The sequence below is a fragment of the Alosa sapidissima genome, chromosome 14 (genome assembly GCF_018492685.1).
Source record: "Alosa sapidissima isolate fAloSap1 chromosome 14, fAloSap1.pri, whole genome shotgun sequence".
NCBI classification, from domain to species: Eukaryota; Metazoa; Chordata; class Actinopteri; order Clupeiformes; family Clupeidae; genus Alosa; species Alosa sapidissima.
The window spans coordinates 36,101,049-36,120,615 of NC_055970.1; the positions used below are offsets into that span (position 1 = coordinate 36,101,049).

General features: G+C 40.5%; 1 protein-coding gene across 4 annotated transcripts in view; it reads left to right on the top strand.

The window, feature by feature from the left end:
* The window catches only part of LOC121681596 (two pore calcium channel protein 2-like), a 225,836-nt gene that overhangs the window by 59,456 nt on the left and 146,813 nt on the right, over positions 1-19,567 (top strand). For all 4 annotated transcript variants that reach the window (XR_006022199.1, XM_042061418.1, XM_042061417.1 and 1 more), the window contains exons 6-8: positions 7,334-7,450; positions 8,280-8,386; positions 8,546-8,618. Coding sequence is in view for 3 of the 4 variants with exons in the window: in XM_042061418.1 (XP_041917352.1) it covers positions 7,334-7,450; positions 8,280-8,386; positions 8,546-8,618 (297 nt within the window). In the remaining variant the exon portion in view is untranslated. The remainder of the gene's footprint in view (positions 1-7,333; positions 7,451-8,279; positions 8,387-8,545; positions 8,619-19,567) is intronic.

Genomic DNA, 19,567 nt, shown 5'->3' on the forward strand with positions numbered 1-19,567 from the left:
GTCCCCGTGCAGAGGAATTATTTGTCATTATTAATCACATATGATTATTTGTGAAATTGTGCAAACAGGCGCAACAGATTTGAAAAGGAAGGACTGGTAGCATGCAAGCTCACGGGACAGATTGATTTGCAAAGCAGCGCGGGCGGAAGACAGCGACAATTGGCAGGGGAGGGTCATGTCTTTTTTAACAATTCTGTCGGAGGGTCATTGAACAATTTCTAGCAGGAAAGAGAGGGTCATGCCATCCTCCGGTGGCCCCTTCAATAAATAACGAACAGTCCCTAGATTGCTGCTGGGCTATATGTCTTGGTTCATGTCTGTTAACAACTCATTGCCGTCAAACGCATAGCCTATCTCGCGGTTGCATCCATTACAAACAAACATGCAATGTGAACGTCTGGGATTGGGGAGAGCACTAAATGCTCTACTGAATAAGCACGAAGTCAAACCTTTAAATGAAAAACACTCTTTAATAATCAAAAAAATAAAAATAAACCGTAACCGTTTATCGCCTGTAACTCCGTGATAACAGGACGTAACAGGAAGGCATTTGGCTGAGCAAGGGAGGTTATTATGCTCTATATTTTGTCCAAATGATGTCTGTCTATCATCGTTGCACTCGGAGAAAACCAAAATGTTTAATTTGTCCTGTGTTTCTTCTACGGCTGCAAACGGGATTCACTCACAGTTAACCAAATATTTCTTTATTAGGGCAGGGCAGGCATATTTCTGGCTATTAAATTATTTCTAAACCAGTCTGCTAAAGTCTGTAGTGAAGTCTGTGTAGGGTTTTCCAGGCTCCATTTCTTTTTACGAGACACCCTTCTCACTTGAGCCATCTACCAGTTGTTTGGGTTGTTGCAGCATCTCACTGGAAAAATACAAATTAAAGTCACGTGATAGCGCGTGATCCCACACGCGGACCGCGAGTGAAGCTGGCCAAGTCTAAGCACTGCCCACTGTATCTATCTATCTATCTATCTATCTATCCATCCATCCCTGAGTGCACCTATCCAAGACTCTTGGGTGACAGAATCTTGTATGGTCGAACCAGAAGAGACCTGAAAGTCCTGCAAGGGACTGATCCCTGTATTTCCAGATTTCTTTGGTTTTCGGGACAGGGATGACAACCTACTGATAAAGCAGTGGTCCCAGATACAGGAAGTGGATGGGACCTTGTACCGAGCGATCCAGGCTCCTCCTTTCAGGGATCCAGTGCTGCAGCTTTTACTGCCCAAGGCGTTGCGAGTCGAAGTGCTCACTAGCCTACACAACAACCATGGCCATCTGGGGGTGGACAGGACCACAGATCTGATACGCCAGAGGTGCTACAGGCCCCAGATGTGGCAAAAGTGGTGTTCTGAATGTGAACACTGTTGCTAAAGCAAGACAACCCAAGCCAGAACCTTCTTGGGAAATGTTGTTTGCCACTAAGCCTTTATAGATAATCTCCATTGACTTTACTCTAGCACAGGTACGGTGTTCATTTTAGGACATCCTCAGACTCAGGTGTCAGACTCAGAAAAACATCGGTCATCTTCAGACAAAACAGCCTCAGCGTCAGAAAAACCTCTGTCATCTTCAGACAAAACTGCATCAGCATCAGAAAAACTTCTGTCATCTTCAGACAAAACTGCCTCAGCGTCAGAAAAACCAGACTTAGGTATCAGACTCAGAAAAACATCTGTCATTTTCAGACAAAACTCCCTCAGCTTCAGAAAAACTTCTGTCATCTTCAGACAAAACTGCCTCAGCGTAAGAAAAACCTCTGTCATCCTCAGATAAAACTGCTTCAAACCAAACTGCCTCAGAAAAAGTGGAGTCAGGTCTCAGAAAAAACGCTGTCAGAAAAAGTGGAGTCAGGTCTCAGAAAATCAGGTCTCAGAAAAAACGCTGTCAGAAAAAACAGAGTCAGACGAAAAAGTCTCAAATGAAAAGTTATTGTGGGGACAGAAGAAGACGAAGGATACAGAACGGTGAGTTTAATATTATGCTTAATACGTTATTCTGTCACTGGCAGGGTAGGAATTTCACGGCGGCCACGACGGCCGTGGTAGCCCCTTGCGTTGGCCGTGAAGCCCCTTTGAAAATCATAGGTTTACAGGCCACGGTGGCCTTGGTGCCCCCTTCTTTCAATATTCTGCTTTGTGTCCTACTAATAGCGATTTTTATTTAGCCTGCGGCCTGTCAAAATAATCTTAGCATTCACAGCGCAAATGAATTTTGTCTTTTACGCAGTGGAGAAAGTGACATCGCAAGAAAGTGCGTCCAAATTCACCCATTCTTCTCAGTTGAACTACTCGCGAAGTAGCCTATTCATCACACAGACATCACAAGTGATGTCACATGAAAGAGCTTTTTCTCAGCTTTTAAACGATGTTAGCCGATAATTGCTGTGTTGAACGGTTCGCGAGAAAAGTAAATAATATAATTCAATTTAATCATATTCTACTGAAGGTTTTGCGTCCATGATCTCCCTACCCATTCATCTCGGTGGAATACTTTACGAACCCTTCTTTTAACACATGACAAACCACATATCAGAATAAACAGCAGACCTTACCGAACATAAAGGTGTAAAGCAGTCCCCTGTACAGTTAGCCGTTCCAGAGTAATCCAGTTTTGAATTTGCAGTAAATTTCGACATGCATTGATGTCTCCAAATTTGGGCTTTAAGTTTTACAATGTGTTTAAATTGTTCCACACGATTTCATAACGGGCCAAATACAAAATAAATGTTACAAATATCGCCTAGATATTGGTAAATCAGAGGACAGCTGACTAAGAGTTTATGAAAGTAGCCTGATCACAAAATGCTAAGCATGCATCTAGGCTATTTGAGTTTCTTAAAGATGAGCTGTGCTTAAATTTAAATTGTTCAACACATGATTTCATAGCAGGCCAAATATAAAATAAATGTTATATATAGCCTAGATATCTGTTTTTATTAGATGATCAGATGATTTACAGTTATATGTAATATGTCATGTTTCATGTTTTTGTTATGTTTCATACAATGATGCAGGTCTACTGCAGTGAATAGGCTAAATACAACTTTGATCATTTTTATAGCCTACTACTGTATAGTTAACTTTGGCCTTGGTGCCCATGTGGCCTTTGTGCCCCCCACCAAATATGCCCAACTGAAGGCCAAGTGGCCTTGCCCCCAGAATGGTGAAATTCCAAGCCTGGTCACTGGCATGTTATATTTGGTGCTTGGTTAGATGTAGAAATTAGGTAGAAAGTGATCCAATGGTAAAGGTAGAAAGTGATCCAATGGTATACACATTGTAGGAAATCCATGGATGTAACTTAGCTAACCTCACTTCGCTAGTAACATTAGCAGCTGCTGTAAGGCACATTCCGGAGTAAGCTACGTACTACATACAGCAAAATAATTTGTTTTTCGTAGGATTACGGTACATTCAATGAGCTAGGGAAAAGTGGGTTAAACATTTTTCCACCACGAAAGTCCAGAACGACACCTGGACCATTATTTCTTACTTTTGCTAACCGTTTCCCAGTTGTACACTACCTACCAGTAAGAAACCTGCATCATTATCATCACATCATTATTCCCAAACCCCCATAAAGACAAATGTGCTATGTCATGATGTAATACCATATAATACCATTATGATAATACATGAAATAGCAGGTACCAACAACAAGGCACATTTCTCTAAATAAGTTAAGATAACATCTCATATCAAATGAATTCAACAACGCTGCAGTTATTGTCCCCTGGGGATTACATTTCAAGTACCTGTCTATCTTTATGTCTGTCTATTATTGTTGTGCAATGACAATGACAACTGCTAACGTTTTATAATGGTATTATATGGTATTACATCATGGCATAGCACATTTGTCTTTATTTAATACTTAATACTTTTCTGAGACCTGATTTTCTGAGACCTGACTCCACTTTTTCTGACAGCGTTTTTTCTGAGACCTGACTCCACTTTTTCTGACAGCGTTTTTTCTGAGACCTGACTCCTTAGAGATGTTTTTCTGAGGCAGTTTGGTTTGAAGCAGTTTTATCTGAGGATGACAGAGGTTTTTCTTACGCTGAGGCAGTTTTGTCTGAAGATGACAGAAGTTTTTCTGAAGCTGAGGCAGTTTTGTCTGAAAATGACAGATGTTTTTCTGAGTCTGACACCTGAGTCTGGTTTTTCTGACGCTGAGGCAGTTTTGTCTGAAGATGACAGAGGTTTTTCTGATGCTGAGGCAGTTTTGTCTGAAGATGACCGATGTTTTTCTGAGTCTGACACCTGAGTCTGAGGATGTCCTAAAATGAACACCGTACACAGGACAAGAGAATGTTCTGGTAGTCACAAATGTTTTCTCAAAGTTTACCCAGGCCTTCCCACCCCTGATCAGAGAGCTTCCACCATAGCTAAGATTCTAACTGAGAGATGGTTCCATGTGTATGGCATGCCAAGAAGCGCAGGGGTGCAGCTTTGAGGGGGAGCTATTGAAGCACCTGTGTGACATCTACAGTACAGCATAACAAGGAGTAGAACCACCGCTTATCATCAAGAGGCAAGCGGTCAATGTGAACGTTTCAACAGGACACTTCATGACTTGCTCAGGACCTTACCCCCTGAAAAGAAGTGTAAATGGCCCCAGTTGCTCCCTCAGCTCATGTTCGCCTATAATACCACCGTGTACCAGTCCACACAGCACTCCCCATACGAGCTGATGTTTGGTCAGAAGCCACAGTTACCAGTCGACCACCTACTTGGAAATACTGGAGGTGACCACAGGGACAGTCCACCGACTGATTGGGTGGTGCAACATTGCAACATCAAGAGTACCTGGCTTCTGTCTATGCTAGTGCTAGAAGAGCCTGCGGCATATCGTAGGCATGGTTGACCTGACACCGTGCCCATATTACCACCTGACACTTTAGTCTTTTTCTAGTGGGTGGTGGTAGTGTAGTGGTTAAGGAGCTGGGCTAGCGTGCAGTAGCCTGAAAGTTGTAGGTTCAATTCCTGGCTTCCACTGTTATGCCCTTGAGCAAGGCACTTAACCCCAAGTTACTCCGGGGACAATGTGATCCCGTGTAATATACAGCTGACATATAGTATGTAAGTAACTTTGGTCAAGAAGTGTCTGCTAAATGTAATGTACATTCTTTTGCAAGAACCATTTTCAGTCCACCAAGTATGAAATTATGGAGTGCCTGGATGGAATTGGCACACACTATAAGAACATGTTCCCACCGGTCAAGATTCATCTATCCCACCAGCACTGGCTGCTCCACAGCCTCATGGGGGTATCGGGAGGGAGCCAGGCCTCGGTAACCCTGCAGTTGGAGACCCGTTGAGGGTAGCCATAGTCCACACCGGGACTAGTGCTTAGCATCACAGTAACCAAGATGGTGTTAACCTTAGCCTTGACCATTTGTCCCAGGCTCATTTTGAGGGCGTACCAGATGTCCAACCCCCCACAAAGAGCGCCAGCCACCCGGCAGCGGCACCATTTAGCACAGACACTTTGGAAGAACCAGAGCTGGCCCCAAGCATATCAGCAAGTGAAGATTTTCCAATCGTGCGCCCCCTGGAGGAGTTGGGTCTGAACCCTGATCCGGTTCTATCCCTCCGACGTTCCACTCATAATACTGCCGGACAGCATTCAAACCCCTTCCGCCCTCCCATGAGTTCTCTACCAGTGTAGCAGAAGTAAATGTTTCCCGTGTCCCCTTCAGGCCTTGGCAGTAGATAGGTATGCTACCAGAACGGTGAACTTTAAAGCCAGGGGTGTATGTGGAAAGGCTGACCTGCAGCGCTGGCGCACATGCCCACCTGTGGGTGGTGATCATATACGTAGCTTCTTCTCTGGGAGAACAATGCCGGTCATTTGAATTGTTTGGCGCATGGGTGCTTGTGGTTGGAAGAACATGGCTTTATTCTTTATTCTAAGACTTCATTACTTCTCTTGCACGCCCGGCCTGTTGTCTGTGGATAACCCGTTGCTTTTAAATAGAGCAAATGCACATGGTTTAGTATTTCAATTCAATTCAATTTATTGTGCTTATAGAGCGCCAAAACATTACACATGTATCATGGCGCTATACAGAATGTAGGCAATCAAAATTTACAAGAGGTGGGATGATTACGTATCCGGTATGATAATGCATTAATCCTGATTTAGTGACAGAAAGTTCAAATAGTCCAGCGTTGGAATTGTCCAGGGGAAGGGAGTTGTCAAGGGGCATGTGGTGGGTCGGCAGACGGGCCAGGAATCCGGGCAGAGTTGTCATAGGCAGGTGATGGGTCACTAGGCTGTATGGGCCAGGAATCCAGATAGGGGGACAGTAATAGGGCAGTCGAAGATGGGACTTGAGATGGGTGAGAGGAGGGCCAAGCACACGGATGGTTGATGACTGGTGATGATATACCTCACAAGTGAGGTACAGTAAGGGGGAAGAAAGAGCGATGAGTTGGAGACCCGTCGAGGGTAGCCATAGTATCTGACCAATGTTTTCCCTTGATTTATATGTTTTTTTGTATTAGTTCAGGCTGTGACAAATTTCTCTTAAGGTAGACAATAGAATGACATGGCAAGTCAAGGAAAGCATCAAGAAAAGCAAAGATTAAGAAACCGTTTTTTGACATAGGCAACAAGGGAGGAGGTGTTTTTACACTTTTCAGACACTCAGAGTTTGAAAACTACGGATATTGTTTTAGAACCAACAACCTTTCTACATTATCTGGGGTTTTGTGTACAAAAAGTGGAATTAATTGTGAAAAAATTAGAAGTAAATGTGAAAATCACTTTTCGGACTAGATATAATCACTTATTTTAAAACATACAGATGAAAACACTAAAGATGGATCATGAAAATTTGAAGACAAAAAAATCTTGTTCTCGCTATTTTAAGATGAGTCTGAAACATAGTTCCTATTTAAAAACGTTAATGACAGTCAAGTATGTAGAGTTGTTCAAATAGTTGGTATTACTATTACTACATTTATTAATTTAGCAGATGCTTTTATCCAAAGCGACGTACATATGTCAATTACATTCAAAGGGGCATTCTCCCCAGACAACTCGGGGTTTGTGCCTGCTATTATTTAGATGATTATACGCCATGTGCACCTCAGATGCAGGTACAGTACAAATGGTTAGGCAACATTACACTAAGCTTGAATCACAGAACAATTAATGTTTCTCACCACTGCCTCCAAACAGTTTCTCAACATCCTAATTGAATAATTCAATCAATTCACCTCACATGTTTTGATCATCATTGCCAACACAAAATTGTTTAATATGGTTTGAAACAATTTTGCTTTGTGTAATGATCAAGGTCTACATTTTCCAGAGTTACCTTATTGGTTGGGATGAGTTTCGGAAGACCAAGTGGCTTATTGGCTACATCTTAGCCATCGCAGCTTCAATCATTGACTGGACTTTGTCGCTAAGCATGCTGTGTGAGGAGGTGAGAATTGATCCAGTTTTTATTATTATAAAAATGCTAAATTGACTACATTTGTACAGCACTGTTCTCCAATGTGGTATGCAGATTTATATAGATATTTATATAGATATATTGAAGATGATTAGTCTTTTAACCAGTTAATGAACACAGATTATTAGGGGTCATGCTAATAATGTTTCTGTTTTGAGAATTTAATTTTTATCAACTTTTATTCCCTCACAATAGTCCTGTTTGCCCTCTCATTTCATTTTTTTTCCCCAAATATTTTTATTAGATTTTAACTTTCATACAATTACACATTAAACACAGAAATTGAAGGACAGTACAGCACAATAAAATACCATACAATCCAAACATACACCAAATTAAAATAACAATAATATAACAGAAAAAACAAAACCTAAAATAAAGATAAAAGTAAAAATAAAAAGCTTCTCAGTCGGTATTAGTATTACTCACATCTGACATCCCATTACCTCCACCCTCTTCCAGAAAGGATAGGAATGGGTACCATATCTCCTCAAATTTGTTGATTTTACCTTTCACTATATAAGTTATACTATATGGATTTTTTTCCAAACCTCTCATTGATTTTTCATTCCCTTGCAATAGTTTGGCATTCTCTTTGCAAAAACAATTGTTTTGTGTTCCCTCTTTTTATGTTGAATATTTATGACTTGATGAAGAAACGCACAACTATTGTGAGGGAACACAAAACTATTTTGAGGGAATAGAAAACCTACAGTGAGGAACATTGCAGTAAAAAAGTAAAAAACACTTTCTACGCAATGACATGTGACATACTGAAATCTCCTGTTCTTAACTGTAGACCTTGCGAATTCGGAGACTTCTCCGTCCATTCTTCCTACTGCAAAATTCCTCCTTGATGAAAAAAACCTTGAAGTGCCTCAAAAGAACACTTCCAGAAATGGCAAGGTAATGACATCAAACATTTAAATGGGTACTCTGAAAGGGACTGCATTGGTATTGAGTGCTGTCATATTGAGAACTGTTATATCTCATACACTGTAATATGTAGATTGTAGATTTAATTGGCAATAATCCATCTTTTCCCAACATTTTATGTATATATAGTGTGATCCTGCTATTGGCTCTTCACCTGTGCCTTTTTACAATGTTTGGTATGTTGCTCTTCGCCAAAACAGAGGTAATGTATACAGTGTTTATTACAAAAATACATAGGCACCTACTTTGGCAATAGAAGCTCAGGGATAGTCATTTTTTGCCCAGGCAGGTGGTATTGGCCTCTCAAGATTAGGCGGTTAGTCTAAACTGTACATGCTAGTACATTCCACCCTGACAGCAGAGGCATGGCCCTTAACCTCCCACATGATTAATCATGTACATCAGGTCTAAAGTAATAATATTAACATCCAGATGTCCAGATTCACACTGTTGAGTGTCCAGATGTCCAGAGTCACACTGTTGTATCTTATAATCCGGGTTTTCTGGACAATTCCTCTTGCTTACAGTCTTCCAGGTAGATGATTCCATTAATTGGAGTCTGTTAGGAGACAATGGTAGCCTGGCTAACACCAGACTGATTCCCAAAATATTCTCAATTAGAAACTTCTAATTTCCAAGGGGCCTATCAAATTAAATGAGTACATTACACTCTCACCGTAACTTTTTGGAAGTACAGCAAAGACATCTTTCTTTTAAACAAAGGTTTTAAATGCAGTTGCAGATTCTAAAGCAGGGACACATCAGTTTTGTTTAATTTTGACACCATCAGCACAGCCATTGGTTGTGTTCCTCAGTGCTACGTAAGGGATAATGTATTGTGCGCCAGTCATTATCGGAAAATAAGTCCCTACAGGACGAACAGCGGAGGGAGGGGTTTTGCTTTGTCTTGAAGGGACTTATTTGCTCAACCGCTAGCCATGGATGTTGTTTTATATTTTAAGGTAGATAAAGTACATGTAAAAATGGATTATTAAATTCTGTTTACGTGGAGGAAAATAAATATAATACGCAGTTGGCCTGTTCTACATAAATAACAACACATTACATTTATATAGCGCTTTTCTCGATACTCAAAGCGCATCACATGGATGGGGGGACCTCACTAGTAACCACCACCAATGTGTAGCACGGCAGCCATTATGCGCCAGAACGCTCACCACACACCAGCTTGAGGTGGAGAGTGAGGGAGTGAATGAGCCAATTACAGTGGAGGATGATTAGGGGGCCAGATTAAATGAGCCAGGTTGGGAATTTAGCCAGGACACCGGTGAAACCCCTACTCTTTGCGATAAGTGCCATGGGATTTTTAATGACCACAGTGAGTCAGGACCTCGGTTTAACGTCTCATCCGAAGGACGGCATCTCCTACAGTGCAGTGTCCCCGTCACGGCACTGGGGCATTGGGATTGATCTTCTTTTTTTTTGGCCAGAGGGAAGAGTGCCACCTACTGGCCACCCACCAACACCACTTCCAGCAGCAACCTAGTTTTCCAAGGAGGTCTCCCATCCAAGTACTAACCAGGCCCACACCTGCTTAGCTTCAGTAATTCAGCTAAGACAAGGTATCCATTGGTCTGGCTGCTGGCTATCACCTGTGAAATGTTCTTTAGTTTTCTAATTCCTTATATTGGAATAACTAAATGCAGCACAAAAGTCCAATATCTTTTGAGCTGCTCAGGACGTGACCAGAGCTGAAAGCTCTCCTTCCTTGGCACATTTATTTTCATTTAATGTTGCAAATACTGTAAGATCCCATTGTAACTCAATGCAATAACATTACGTTAAATACATATATTTTCTGAAGAATGATGACCCGATGTCCACTGGAAGGGACATATGATACAGAAATAAAGACAAATTTATTTATTTTTTTTGCAATATGTTCCCTTCAACCATAATACTTAAATAATCTTGAAAAAATCTTAATATTAAAACTTTTTTTCTTCTGGGTCTCAGGAGGGTATACCACCACATTTTTAACAAAATATTTTGCTAATTAATTTATCTAATTCAAGCTTAGCCCATTCAATGTCTTTGACAACACATTTTATTGTATTCATTTTTCGCAACACAGCTGAAACACCTTATGGTTTCAGCCTGCTGTTTTTGCTTTGCTTTAAAGTCCATGGCTCTGTTCCAATCCGCATACATAAGTGTGTTCACACTGATAATTATGTCAACTCCAAGTGCACTGCAAGTCCCCAGATGGTACACTCATAATGGTCAAAAAGTTGAGTATTGAACACTCATAGACAGTAAAAGAAATGGACAGAGCCACTCCAGAGGACTTGCATGGAGGGAGGTGAAGTCAAATTGAGTGAGTTTTCCATTGGGCATTGTTTGTTCCACACAGCCTCAGCTAGATGTGAGCAACAGACTAAAACGTGGTTACTTGTCAGGTAGCCAAAAATTATGACTGATTATGAATGTTTGACAAGTTTGAGTGCAGCTTTTGGTATGTATTTTATTCTGACATAGTACCACACTGCAAAAAATTATGTCTTATGTCTTATGTGGTATAATCTTATATTAAGATAAAAAAAAATGTTTTTAGTATAAACTTCATTGAGCTTTCTTGTAAGATTATTTGACTTAAAATAAGTCAAAATCGTCTTAAATTAAGATTTGCCATTTGGCAGATACATTTACTTGTTTTTATGTCTTAATTTAAGAAGACGTGCTTAAAGGGAGAGTAATGCCTGACTTTACAATATGGAACCAATTCATGACTAGTACCTATTGCATAGATATTACTGATGATAATGTGCTTGCTGCTAAGGAACACAGTTTCCACTTTAGTATGGGAGCCAATCAGTTGCTAAGTGCTGTTTGACACAGCAACCTGGGCAGTGAAATAGCAATGAGGTTGAGACATATACTTGCTTAGTCTACAACTGTTCTCCCACTATTCGGGATTTATTCAGACAGTATACTAGTGGGTTATACAAATTCTCTTTTGGTATTTACTACTAATTAGTAAGTAGAGATCAAGGCTTACTAGGTCATTATTAAGATTATATCAAGAATAAAGGCCTAATTCGTCATGAACAAGACATTTGTGAATACACGCCTAACAAATGATTAATGTTGCCTAACATATCTTCTTTGTGACTTGTAAGGCATGAGTTAACTAAAGGCTCTCTTATAAAGGTATGTTTTCAGGTCTTTTTAAAAAATATTAACTGAACTCGCCTGCTTGATGTACAGAGGGGCATAATGGATAAAAGCAGCTTCTCCACTTTGCTTGTGGAGCACTTTGGGTACAATTAAAATATTATAATTGGAAGATCTACATTTACTTTGTGGTTGATAAGATATTAAAAACTCAGAGATATATGGAGGTGCTATGCCATTCAAAGCTTTGTACAGTGGGTACCAGTTAAGTTTGGACGGGTTCCTTCATAAATCACTCACCCCATTTTCTCGGTAGAAATGGCACAAACTGCAGTTGACACAAACAACCACAAGGTGTCACTTGGGAGTTCAGCCACTACTATTTTTGATGCGACTTGACTTACGCAGTTTCCAAGTCAGTCCAAGTCAGTAGAACAATCAGAGACAGTTGAGCCATTACCAAACATATATGATAATACAATAGCGTGAGTTTATATATCTTATCGGGGCGTTGCCAGCCGATTTTGCTGGGGCTTCAACCCCGAATGTTTCGAGTGTAGCCTCGAATGTATTTTGCAAAGTTGACTAACAAATATACCATTATTCGGATCATGCATTGGAACTGTGAGAAGAGGTGGACCTACAGTGGGCAGTGCTTCGACTTGGCCAGCTTCACTCGTGGTCCGCGCGTGGGATCACGCGGTATCACGCGACTTTAATTTGTATTTTTCCAGTGAGACGCTGCAACAACCCAAACAACCGGTAGATGGCTCAAGTGAGCAGGGTGTCTCGTAAAAAGAAATGGAGCCTGGAAAACCCTACACAGACATTACTGATGATGATGTGCTTGCTGCTAAGGAACACAGTTTCCACTTTAGTATGGGAGCCAATCAGTTGCTAAGTGCTGTTTGACACAGCAACCTGGGCAGTGAAATAGCAATGAGGTTGAGACATATACTTGCTTAGTCTACAACTGTTCTCCCACTATTCGGGATTTATTCAGACAGTATACTAGTGGGTTATACAAATTCTCTTTTGGTACTTACTACTAATTAGTAAGTAGAGATCAAGGCTTACTATAGGTCATTATTAAGATTATATCAAGAATAAAGGCCTAATTCGTCATGAACAAGACATTTGTGAATACACGCCTAACAAATGATTAATGTTGCCTAACATATGCCTTACAAGTCACAAAGAAGATGAGTTAACTAAAGGCTCTCTTATAATGGTATGTTTTCAGGTCTTTTAAAAAAAATATTAACTGAACTCGCCTGCTTGATGTACAGAGGGGCATAATGGATAAAAGCAGCTTCTCCACTTTGCTTGTGGAGCACTTTGGGTACAATTAAAATATTATAATTGGAAGATCTACATTTCCTTTGTGGTTGATAAGATATTAAAAACTCAGAGATATATGAAGGTGCTATGCCATTCAAAGCTTTGTACAGTGGGTACCAGTTAAGTTTGGACGGGTTCCTTCATGAATCACTCACCCCATTTTCTCGGCAGAAATGGCACAAACTGCAGTTGACACAAACAACCACAAGGTGTCACTTGGGAGTTCTGCCACTACTATTTTTGATGCGACTTGACTTACGCAGTTTCCAAGTCAGTCCAAGTCAGTAGAACAATCAGAGACAGTTGAGCCATTACCAAACATATATGATAATACAATAGCGTGAGTTTATATATTTTATCAGGGGCGTTGCCAGCCGATTTTGCTGGGGCTTCAGCCCCGAATGTTTCGAGTGTAGCCTCGAATGTATTTTGCAAAGTTGACTAACAAATATACCATTATTCGGATCATGCATTGGAACTGTGAGAAGAGGTGGACCTACAGTGGGCAGTGCTTCGACTTGGCCAGCTTCACTCGTGGTCCGCGCGTGGGATCACGCGGTATCACGCGACTTTAATTTGTATTTTTCCAGTGAGACGCTGCAACAACCCAAACAACCGGTAGATGGCTCAAGTGAGCAGGGTGTCTCGTAAAAAGAAATGGAGCCTGGAAAACCCTACACAGACATTACTGATGATGATGTGCTTGCTGCTAAGGAACACAGTTTCCACTTTAGTATGGGAGCCAATCAGTTGCTAAGTGCTGTTTGACACAGCAACCTGGGCAGTGAAATAGCAATGAGGTTGAGACATATACTTGCTTAGTCTACAACTGTTCTCCCACTATTCGGGATTTATTCAGACAGTATACTAGTGGGTTATACAAATTCTCTTTTGGTACTTACTACTAATTAGTAAGTAGAGATCAAGGCTTACTATAGGTCATTATTAAGATTATATCAAGAATAAAGGCCTAATTCGTCATGAACAAGACATTTGTGAATACACGCCTAACAAATGATTAATGTTGCCTAACATATGCCTTACAAGTCACAAAGAAGATGAGTTAACTAAAGGCTCTCTTATAATGGTATGTTTTCAGGTCTTTTAAAAAAATATTAACTGAACTCGCCTGCTTGATGTACAGAGGGGCATAATGGATAAAAGCAGCTTCTCCACTTTGCTTGTGGAGCACTTTGGGTACAATTAAAATATTATAATTGGAAGATCTACATTTCCTTTGTGGTTGATAAGATATTAAAAACTCAGAGATATATGAAGGTGCTATGCCATTCAAAGCTTTGTACAGTGGGTACCAGTTAAGTTTGGACGGGTTCCTTCATGAATCACTCACCCCATTTTCTCGGCAGAAATGGCACAAACTGCAGTTGACACAAACAACCACAAGGTGTCACTTGGGAGTTCTGCCACTACTATTTTTGATGCGACTTGACTTACGCAGTTTCCAAGTCAGTCCAAGTCAGTAGAACAATCAGAGACAGTTGAGCCATTACCAAACATATATGATAATACAATAGCGTGAGTTTATATATTTTATCAGGGGCGTTGCCAGCCGATTTTGCTGGGGCTTCAGCCCCGAATGTTTCGAGTGTAGCCTCGAATGTATTTTGCAAAGTTGACTAACAAATATACCATTATTCGGATCATGCATTGGAACTGTGAGAAGAGGTGGACCTACAGTATTTGTGAAATATAAAAGCAGGACACGGGTTTCCTCTCACTCTCCTTCATGCAGCAGATCTAACTTGAACGTTACCTTAGGCTACCATAATTTGAAACGTAGGCTGCTTGGAGCGCACGCACGCACGAGAGAGAGACAGAGAGTCAGTTCTATATATACAGTCTATGAGTCAGTCAGTTCCAGGGTTGGGCATGTCATTGTTTGCATTTCCTATTTAGTATAAAAAAGTTTTAAGGAAATCATAAAGGCAACAAGGCAGGGGCGCCGGAACGAGTTTCAAAGTGCAGCCCAAAATCGCATGCGCTGTATTTTCTCTTTCTTGCGCAAACAAAATGTGTGCAAATAGCCTGCGTAATTCTGCTTCATAAAGTTGAACAAACGCATGTGGTAATTATATAGATAAATATAAATAGCCTACTGCCATGCAGTTTATGGGGTAGGCCAACTTGGAATGAACTTACACACGGGAGATTCTTTCTCTAGTCATAGCTGAGCAGACTTGGGTGTAACGTGTCATTAATCATGTTACAGTTCCTACAGTGTGCGAGCAAAGATATTCAGAATTCTGGGAGGGTGACAAGAATATTGGCAAAAAAAAAATTGAATTCAACGGAGTAGGCTGTTTGTTACCTTACTACTGAGTGGGAAACAGTGCACAACTAACTAGCTAATGACTAGTCTGATGTCAATCACACCATGAATTGATTCCAAAAAATATGTTAGGCTATAGGCTACAAGCTAGGACTGCCACTGTTTTCAGTGAGAAGAAGAGCATCTAGTATAATTAATTACAGAAAAGCTGTATCATCATGCAGTGGTCGAAGTTTGCCAGGGTGGATAAACATACAGTGGGCATCGCTTTCAAATGATCACTTCAGTCGCGCATTACGAGGCGTGAAGCTGCGTGAAGCTTTAGTACCACTTTCAGCCACTGTGCGTCGCTCTGCCACTGTACATCTCTCTGCCTGCAGCCCCTTCTGAAAAAGCAGGATGCTGCCATTAAACATAATTGTTGCCGAGAGTAATCCCAGCCTAGGAATTCAATAACAAAATAAATCATGCATAATTAAACATTACCTCGATTTAGGCTACTTGGGTATGGCTTAAGGCTTGACTACACAGTGGTAACGCAAATCAAAATCGAAATTGGCTGTCTACATTATTGTCAGTGTTGGGGGTAACGCAACTACGCAAATCAAAACAGTGTCTTTTAGTGATAATTGAGCCAGTAGAGAAATAACTGTTCAGAATTAATCTGTAGCCTTGGGTAGGCTTCTGCAGAAAACAATGTTGTTGCCGATTTAATACTATCTGGTGACATTTTTAACAGGCTACGCAATAGAGACAACTATGACCCACGTTTTGGTTTCGTAAATTAATTTGCCCTACTTCTTGACTGCAATGTAGTCAGTTGACTGCTTGACATGTCATTTTTATTTTTCTGTACAATAAACAAATACATCTGCTTTATGCAGCAGAATTACATTCATATTTGGCTGACTTCTGCAGACGCGCAAAAAACCACTGCCAGGCCATCTTTAAAAATATTTTAGTTTGCCGTAACCCGACCGACCCTGTCAATTTAGAACCGACCCAAATATTTATTTTTTTCCCCTTTTAGTCCGTGTTGAAGAATTAAAATTGGTTGTGGTCTGTTCAGCATTTCTCAAAATATGGGCTTAACCCAGATTCGAAACCTTGGACAGGGGACTGATAACTGCTGCGTAACGGCGGCTGTCATCAGCCGGCCTTAACGCACTGCGCCACAGAATTGACGGCGTGGGTGAATAGGGGATAAATAACAATAATAATAATAATAATAATAATAATAATAATAATAATAATAATAATAATAATAATAATAATCTTTATTTATATAGCACTTTTCAAAACAAAGTTACAAAGTGCTGTACAATAAAAACATTGTTATTGACACAGACTAACAAAGACAATAGATGCCGGACGGAGCGGCGTAGTCGCCAGCGTACCCGTGACACAGACATACAACAAACAAATTAATAAATAAAATAGATACAAATTAAAAATAAAATTAGTCCAATTTCCAACCGGCTGAAAATGTCCAAGGGCAAAGATGACCAGCGTGAAAACTGCGCACAGCTGTGTCTTCACGATGCAACACCAACAAAGTTCTATATAACTGACCAACCCGGAGAATTCACTGGCAGTCTGGAGAGCACTGGAAGGACACAGTCCGAATTTGTGATGGGCGACCCTGCTGATTATCAGCTCGGTGGTCCTAGACAGTGACCATTTGTTGTTTGTTGTTTCATGGTTGACGCTGTCATCAGTTTCTTAGCACTCAATCCAGACTCCAAGCACCGGTAGATGCTAGCATGGCAGCTCGCATGTCAGCCGCAGCTCGGTGGTCGTGGCAGCTGCAGATCTCTTGCAGATTGACGTTAGGCAGTAGGCACCCTTGCTGAGCAATCCCTCCGTCCAGACATTGGATGTGCAGCGTCACGGATGGATGAGGGACTTCAGAGACATAAGGCAGGCTAGCCAAGGCGCTCATCAGCCCAATGGAAGCTAACGTTAACTTGACGTTGATGGTGTCAGCCGAGTTTGTTCATCAGAAAAAAGGACTAAGAATAACACAAAAACGATCGAAAATAACATAAATAAAGAGTGATTACATTTAAAGGTCTCATCTCATCGTTTTTTCATTAATTTTGCAGTGGTCTGTAGTATTGATGAATGCCCTGTGAGCCGGTTTTGGTGAAAAAAATGCTGTCCTGCGTCTGTTTCATGCTGTTCTAGTTTGGTGGGGAAGGTGGGCGGGGAGGAACGACTGGATTTCGCCTCTAGTCATGAATATAAATGACATGCTAATGAATTCACCTCTGATTGGCTAACAGTACTGTGACGCTTCCTCCAGTGCGTCCTCATCCGATTCTGCCTGTGCTATGCTCCATATTAAACTTTACAGTGCTAAAGCCTGGCTAAAACTCGAGTCAAAACTGTTGCACAAAATGTCTTTGGAGATACAACTTCATGTGTTTGATCCTAGTATCCGAGTAGGAAGAAGAACTGCTTCCTGATCGTTTGTCGGTGAACGTTGGTTTAATAGAATGGTGACAATTGCCTGTCAGCTTAAAATTTCTCCTAAAAGAGGTAAACGTTTGTGACAATCGTCGTCTTGCTTTCAAGTAATAAACAAAAGACATATTTCTTTATACAGTCAAAAGTCTTTGCAATCTTCCTAGTAGATGTTTTACTTCACAACACAGTTAAGCACCCTAAATGCAGTTCAGCCACTGACCTAGCCTGCTAATGCTATCGGAATAGATAGTATCATGGAATTCAACCATACAGTAACTATCATTGAAAGACCACTTGGTCATAGCCCAATATATATATATAGATCTAAATGCAAACACACCTACCTAGCTATATTTTGCTGGAATTGTACCAGAATGCCTACAGAAGCAGAGAATGTGTGCTGCAAGACTTCTTAATGAGAACTATGGCTTTGATAGCCTGACATTAGCAGAGGTTAGCCTACTCAAGTTGTCACGTATGCCTACTATAGGAATCTTATAGTATTTTGGGACTAAATATTACAGTAATCTTATAGGAATACTATAGTATTTGGACATACTATAGGTACTATAAGACTACTATAGAAAAACTATAGCAGTTACAGGATATAGTTATTAGTAGTACTTCTACAGTATGTCCCAATTATTCCTATAATAATTATTCCTATAAGATTACAATAATATTTTGTTCCAAATACTATAAGATTCCTATACTACTTTTTCGTAAGGGGATTGCTCATGTGGTTAGAAAAATGGGCAACACCAGTACCCCTGTTGTCTGTATGACCCTGTACCCAGGATTAGAACCAGTCTGCCTTAGCATAATGTACTCCCTTCAAAATGCACTAAACATTCGACTATGACGACTATGGCCCTCTGTGAGAGAAGATATGAAAGGTAAGATAAACCTTTAGCTTAAAAGGGACAAAAACTGATGAAACTCCTAAAACAAATATACAAAACAGGTCAAGTTTCAATAAATAACTTTATTATATTTACATACAGCAGTGGTACTCAAAGTGTGGTCCGCAAGCTATCTCAAGTGTTCCACAAGTAGATGTGGTAAAATATAATAGATGAGTTGTTTGCAATATTGAACCAACTTGTATGTAAATCCAAACAGTTCTGCAACACTGATGTAACCTATGCCAGTTTAAATCATATGAATCCTCTGACACCATAAGCAGGGTGCAAAGACAATAAGCAAGGTGGTTCAGTGAGAAGGCCTATTGTGTAATACACTGTTGAAGTAGGTCTACTGTTTTTTTTTTTTTGCTAGGTGGTCCGTGAAACACTGACAAATAGTAATATTGCAGTCTATTAAAATAATGCAAACACAAAACAAGAACATCCAAACTATGCACAGAATTAACAATGTCCTCTTTTTGCCAGACGATGCAGACATCTGGCCTACAGATCCTTTGTAAGATGGTGCTGGGATTATTTAGGGGAAAAGGTCTGAGTTGTTGTTTCGGCTTGTATTGTCCTGGGGATCCGAAGGGACAACACACAAAACACATTCGTTGGCTGTGATGATTCTATTACATTGCTCTTTGATTGCGCTGGGCCATAGGTGGAGCCATCAGGTGTTATTGTGGAGATGTCGCTTTCATCCTCCTCCTCTTGATCAACCCGAGGTCTTCTAGTTGGCCTTGGATGAACAGGCTTGATGGCAGTAGAGGTAGCAGGCCCCCATGCCCATGGTGTATCCGAAGTGCTTGTATCAATATACTTTTCATGAAGTATTCTGTTTGGGTACCTAAAGTAAATAAATGTGTATTACTGTCAAGTTACAAGATACTAATAGTACACAGGACATTCACTATCACACAAAACTGTACTGGCACAATGGAAACAAAAATATTTTAGTGACTGTGGTAAGGTCTATGATGTACTAAGTAGCACACCCACAAGAAG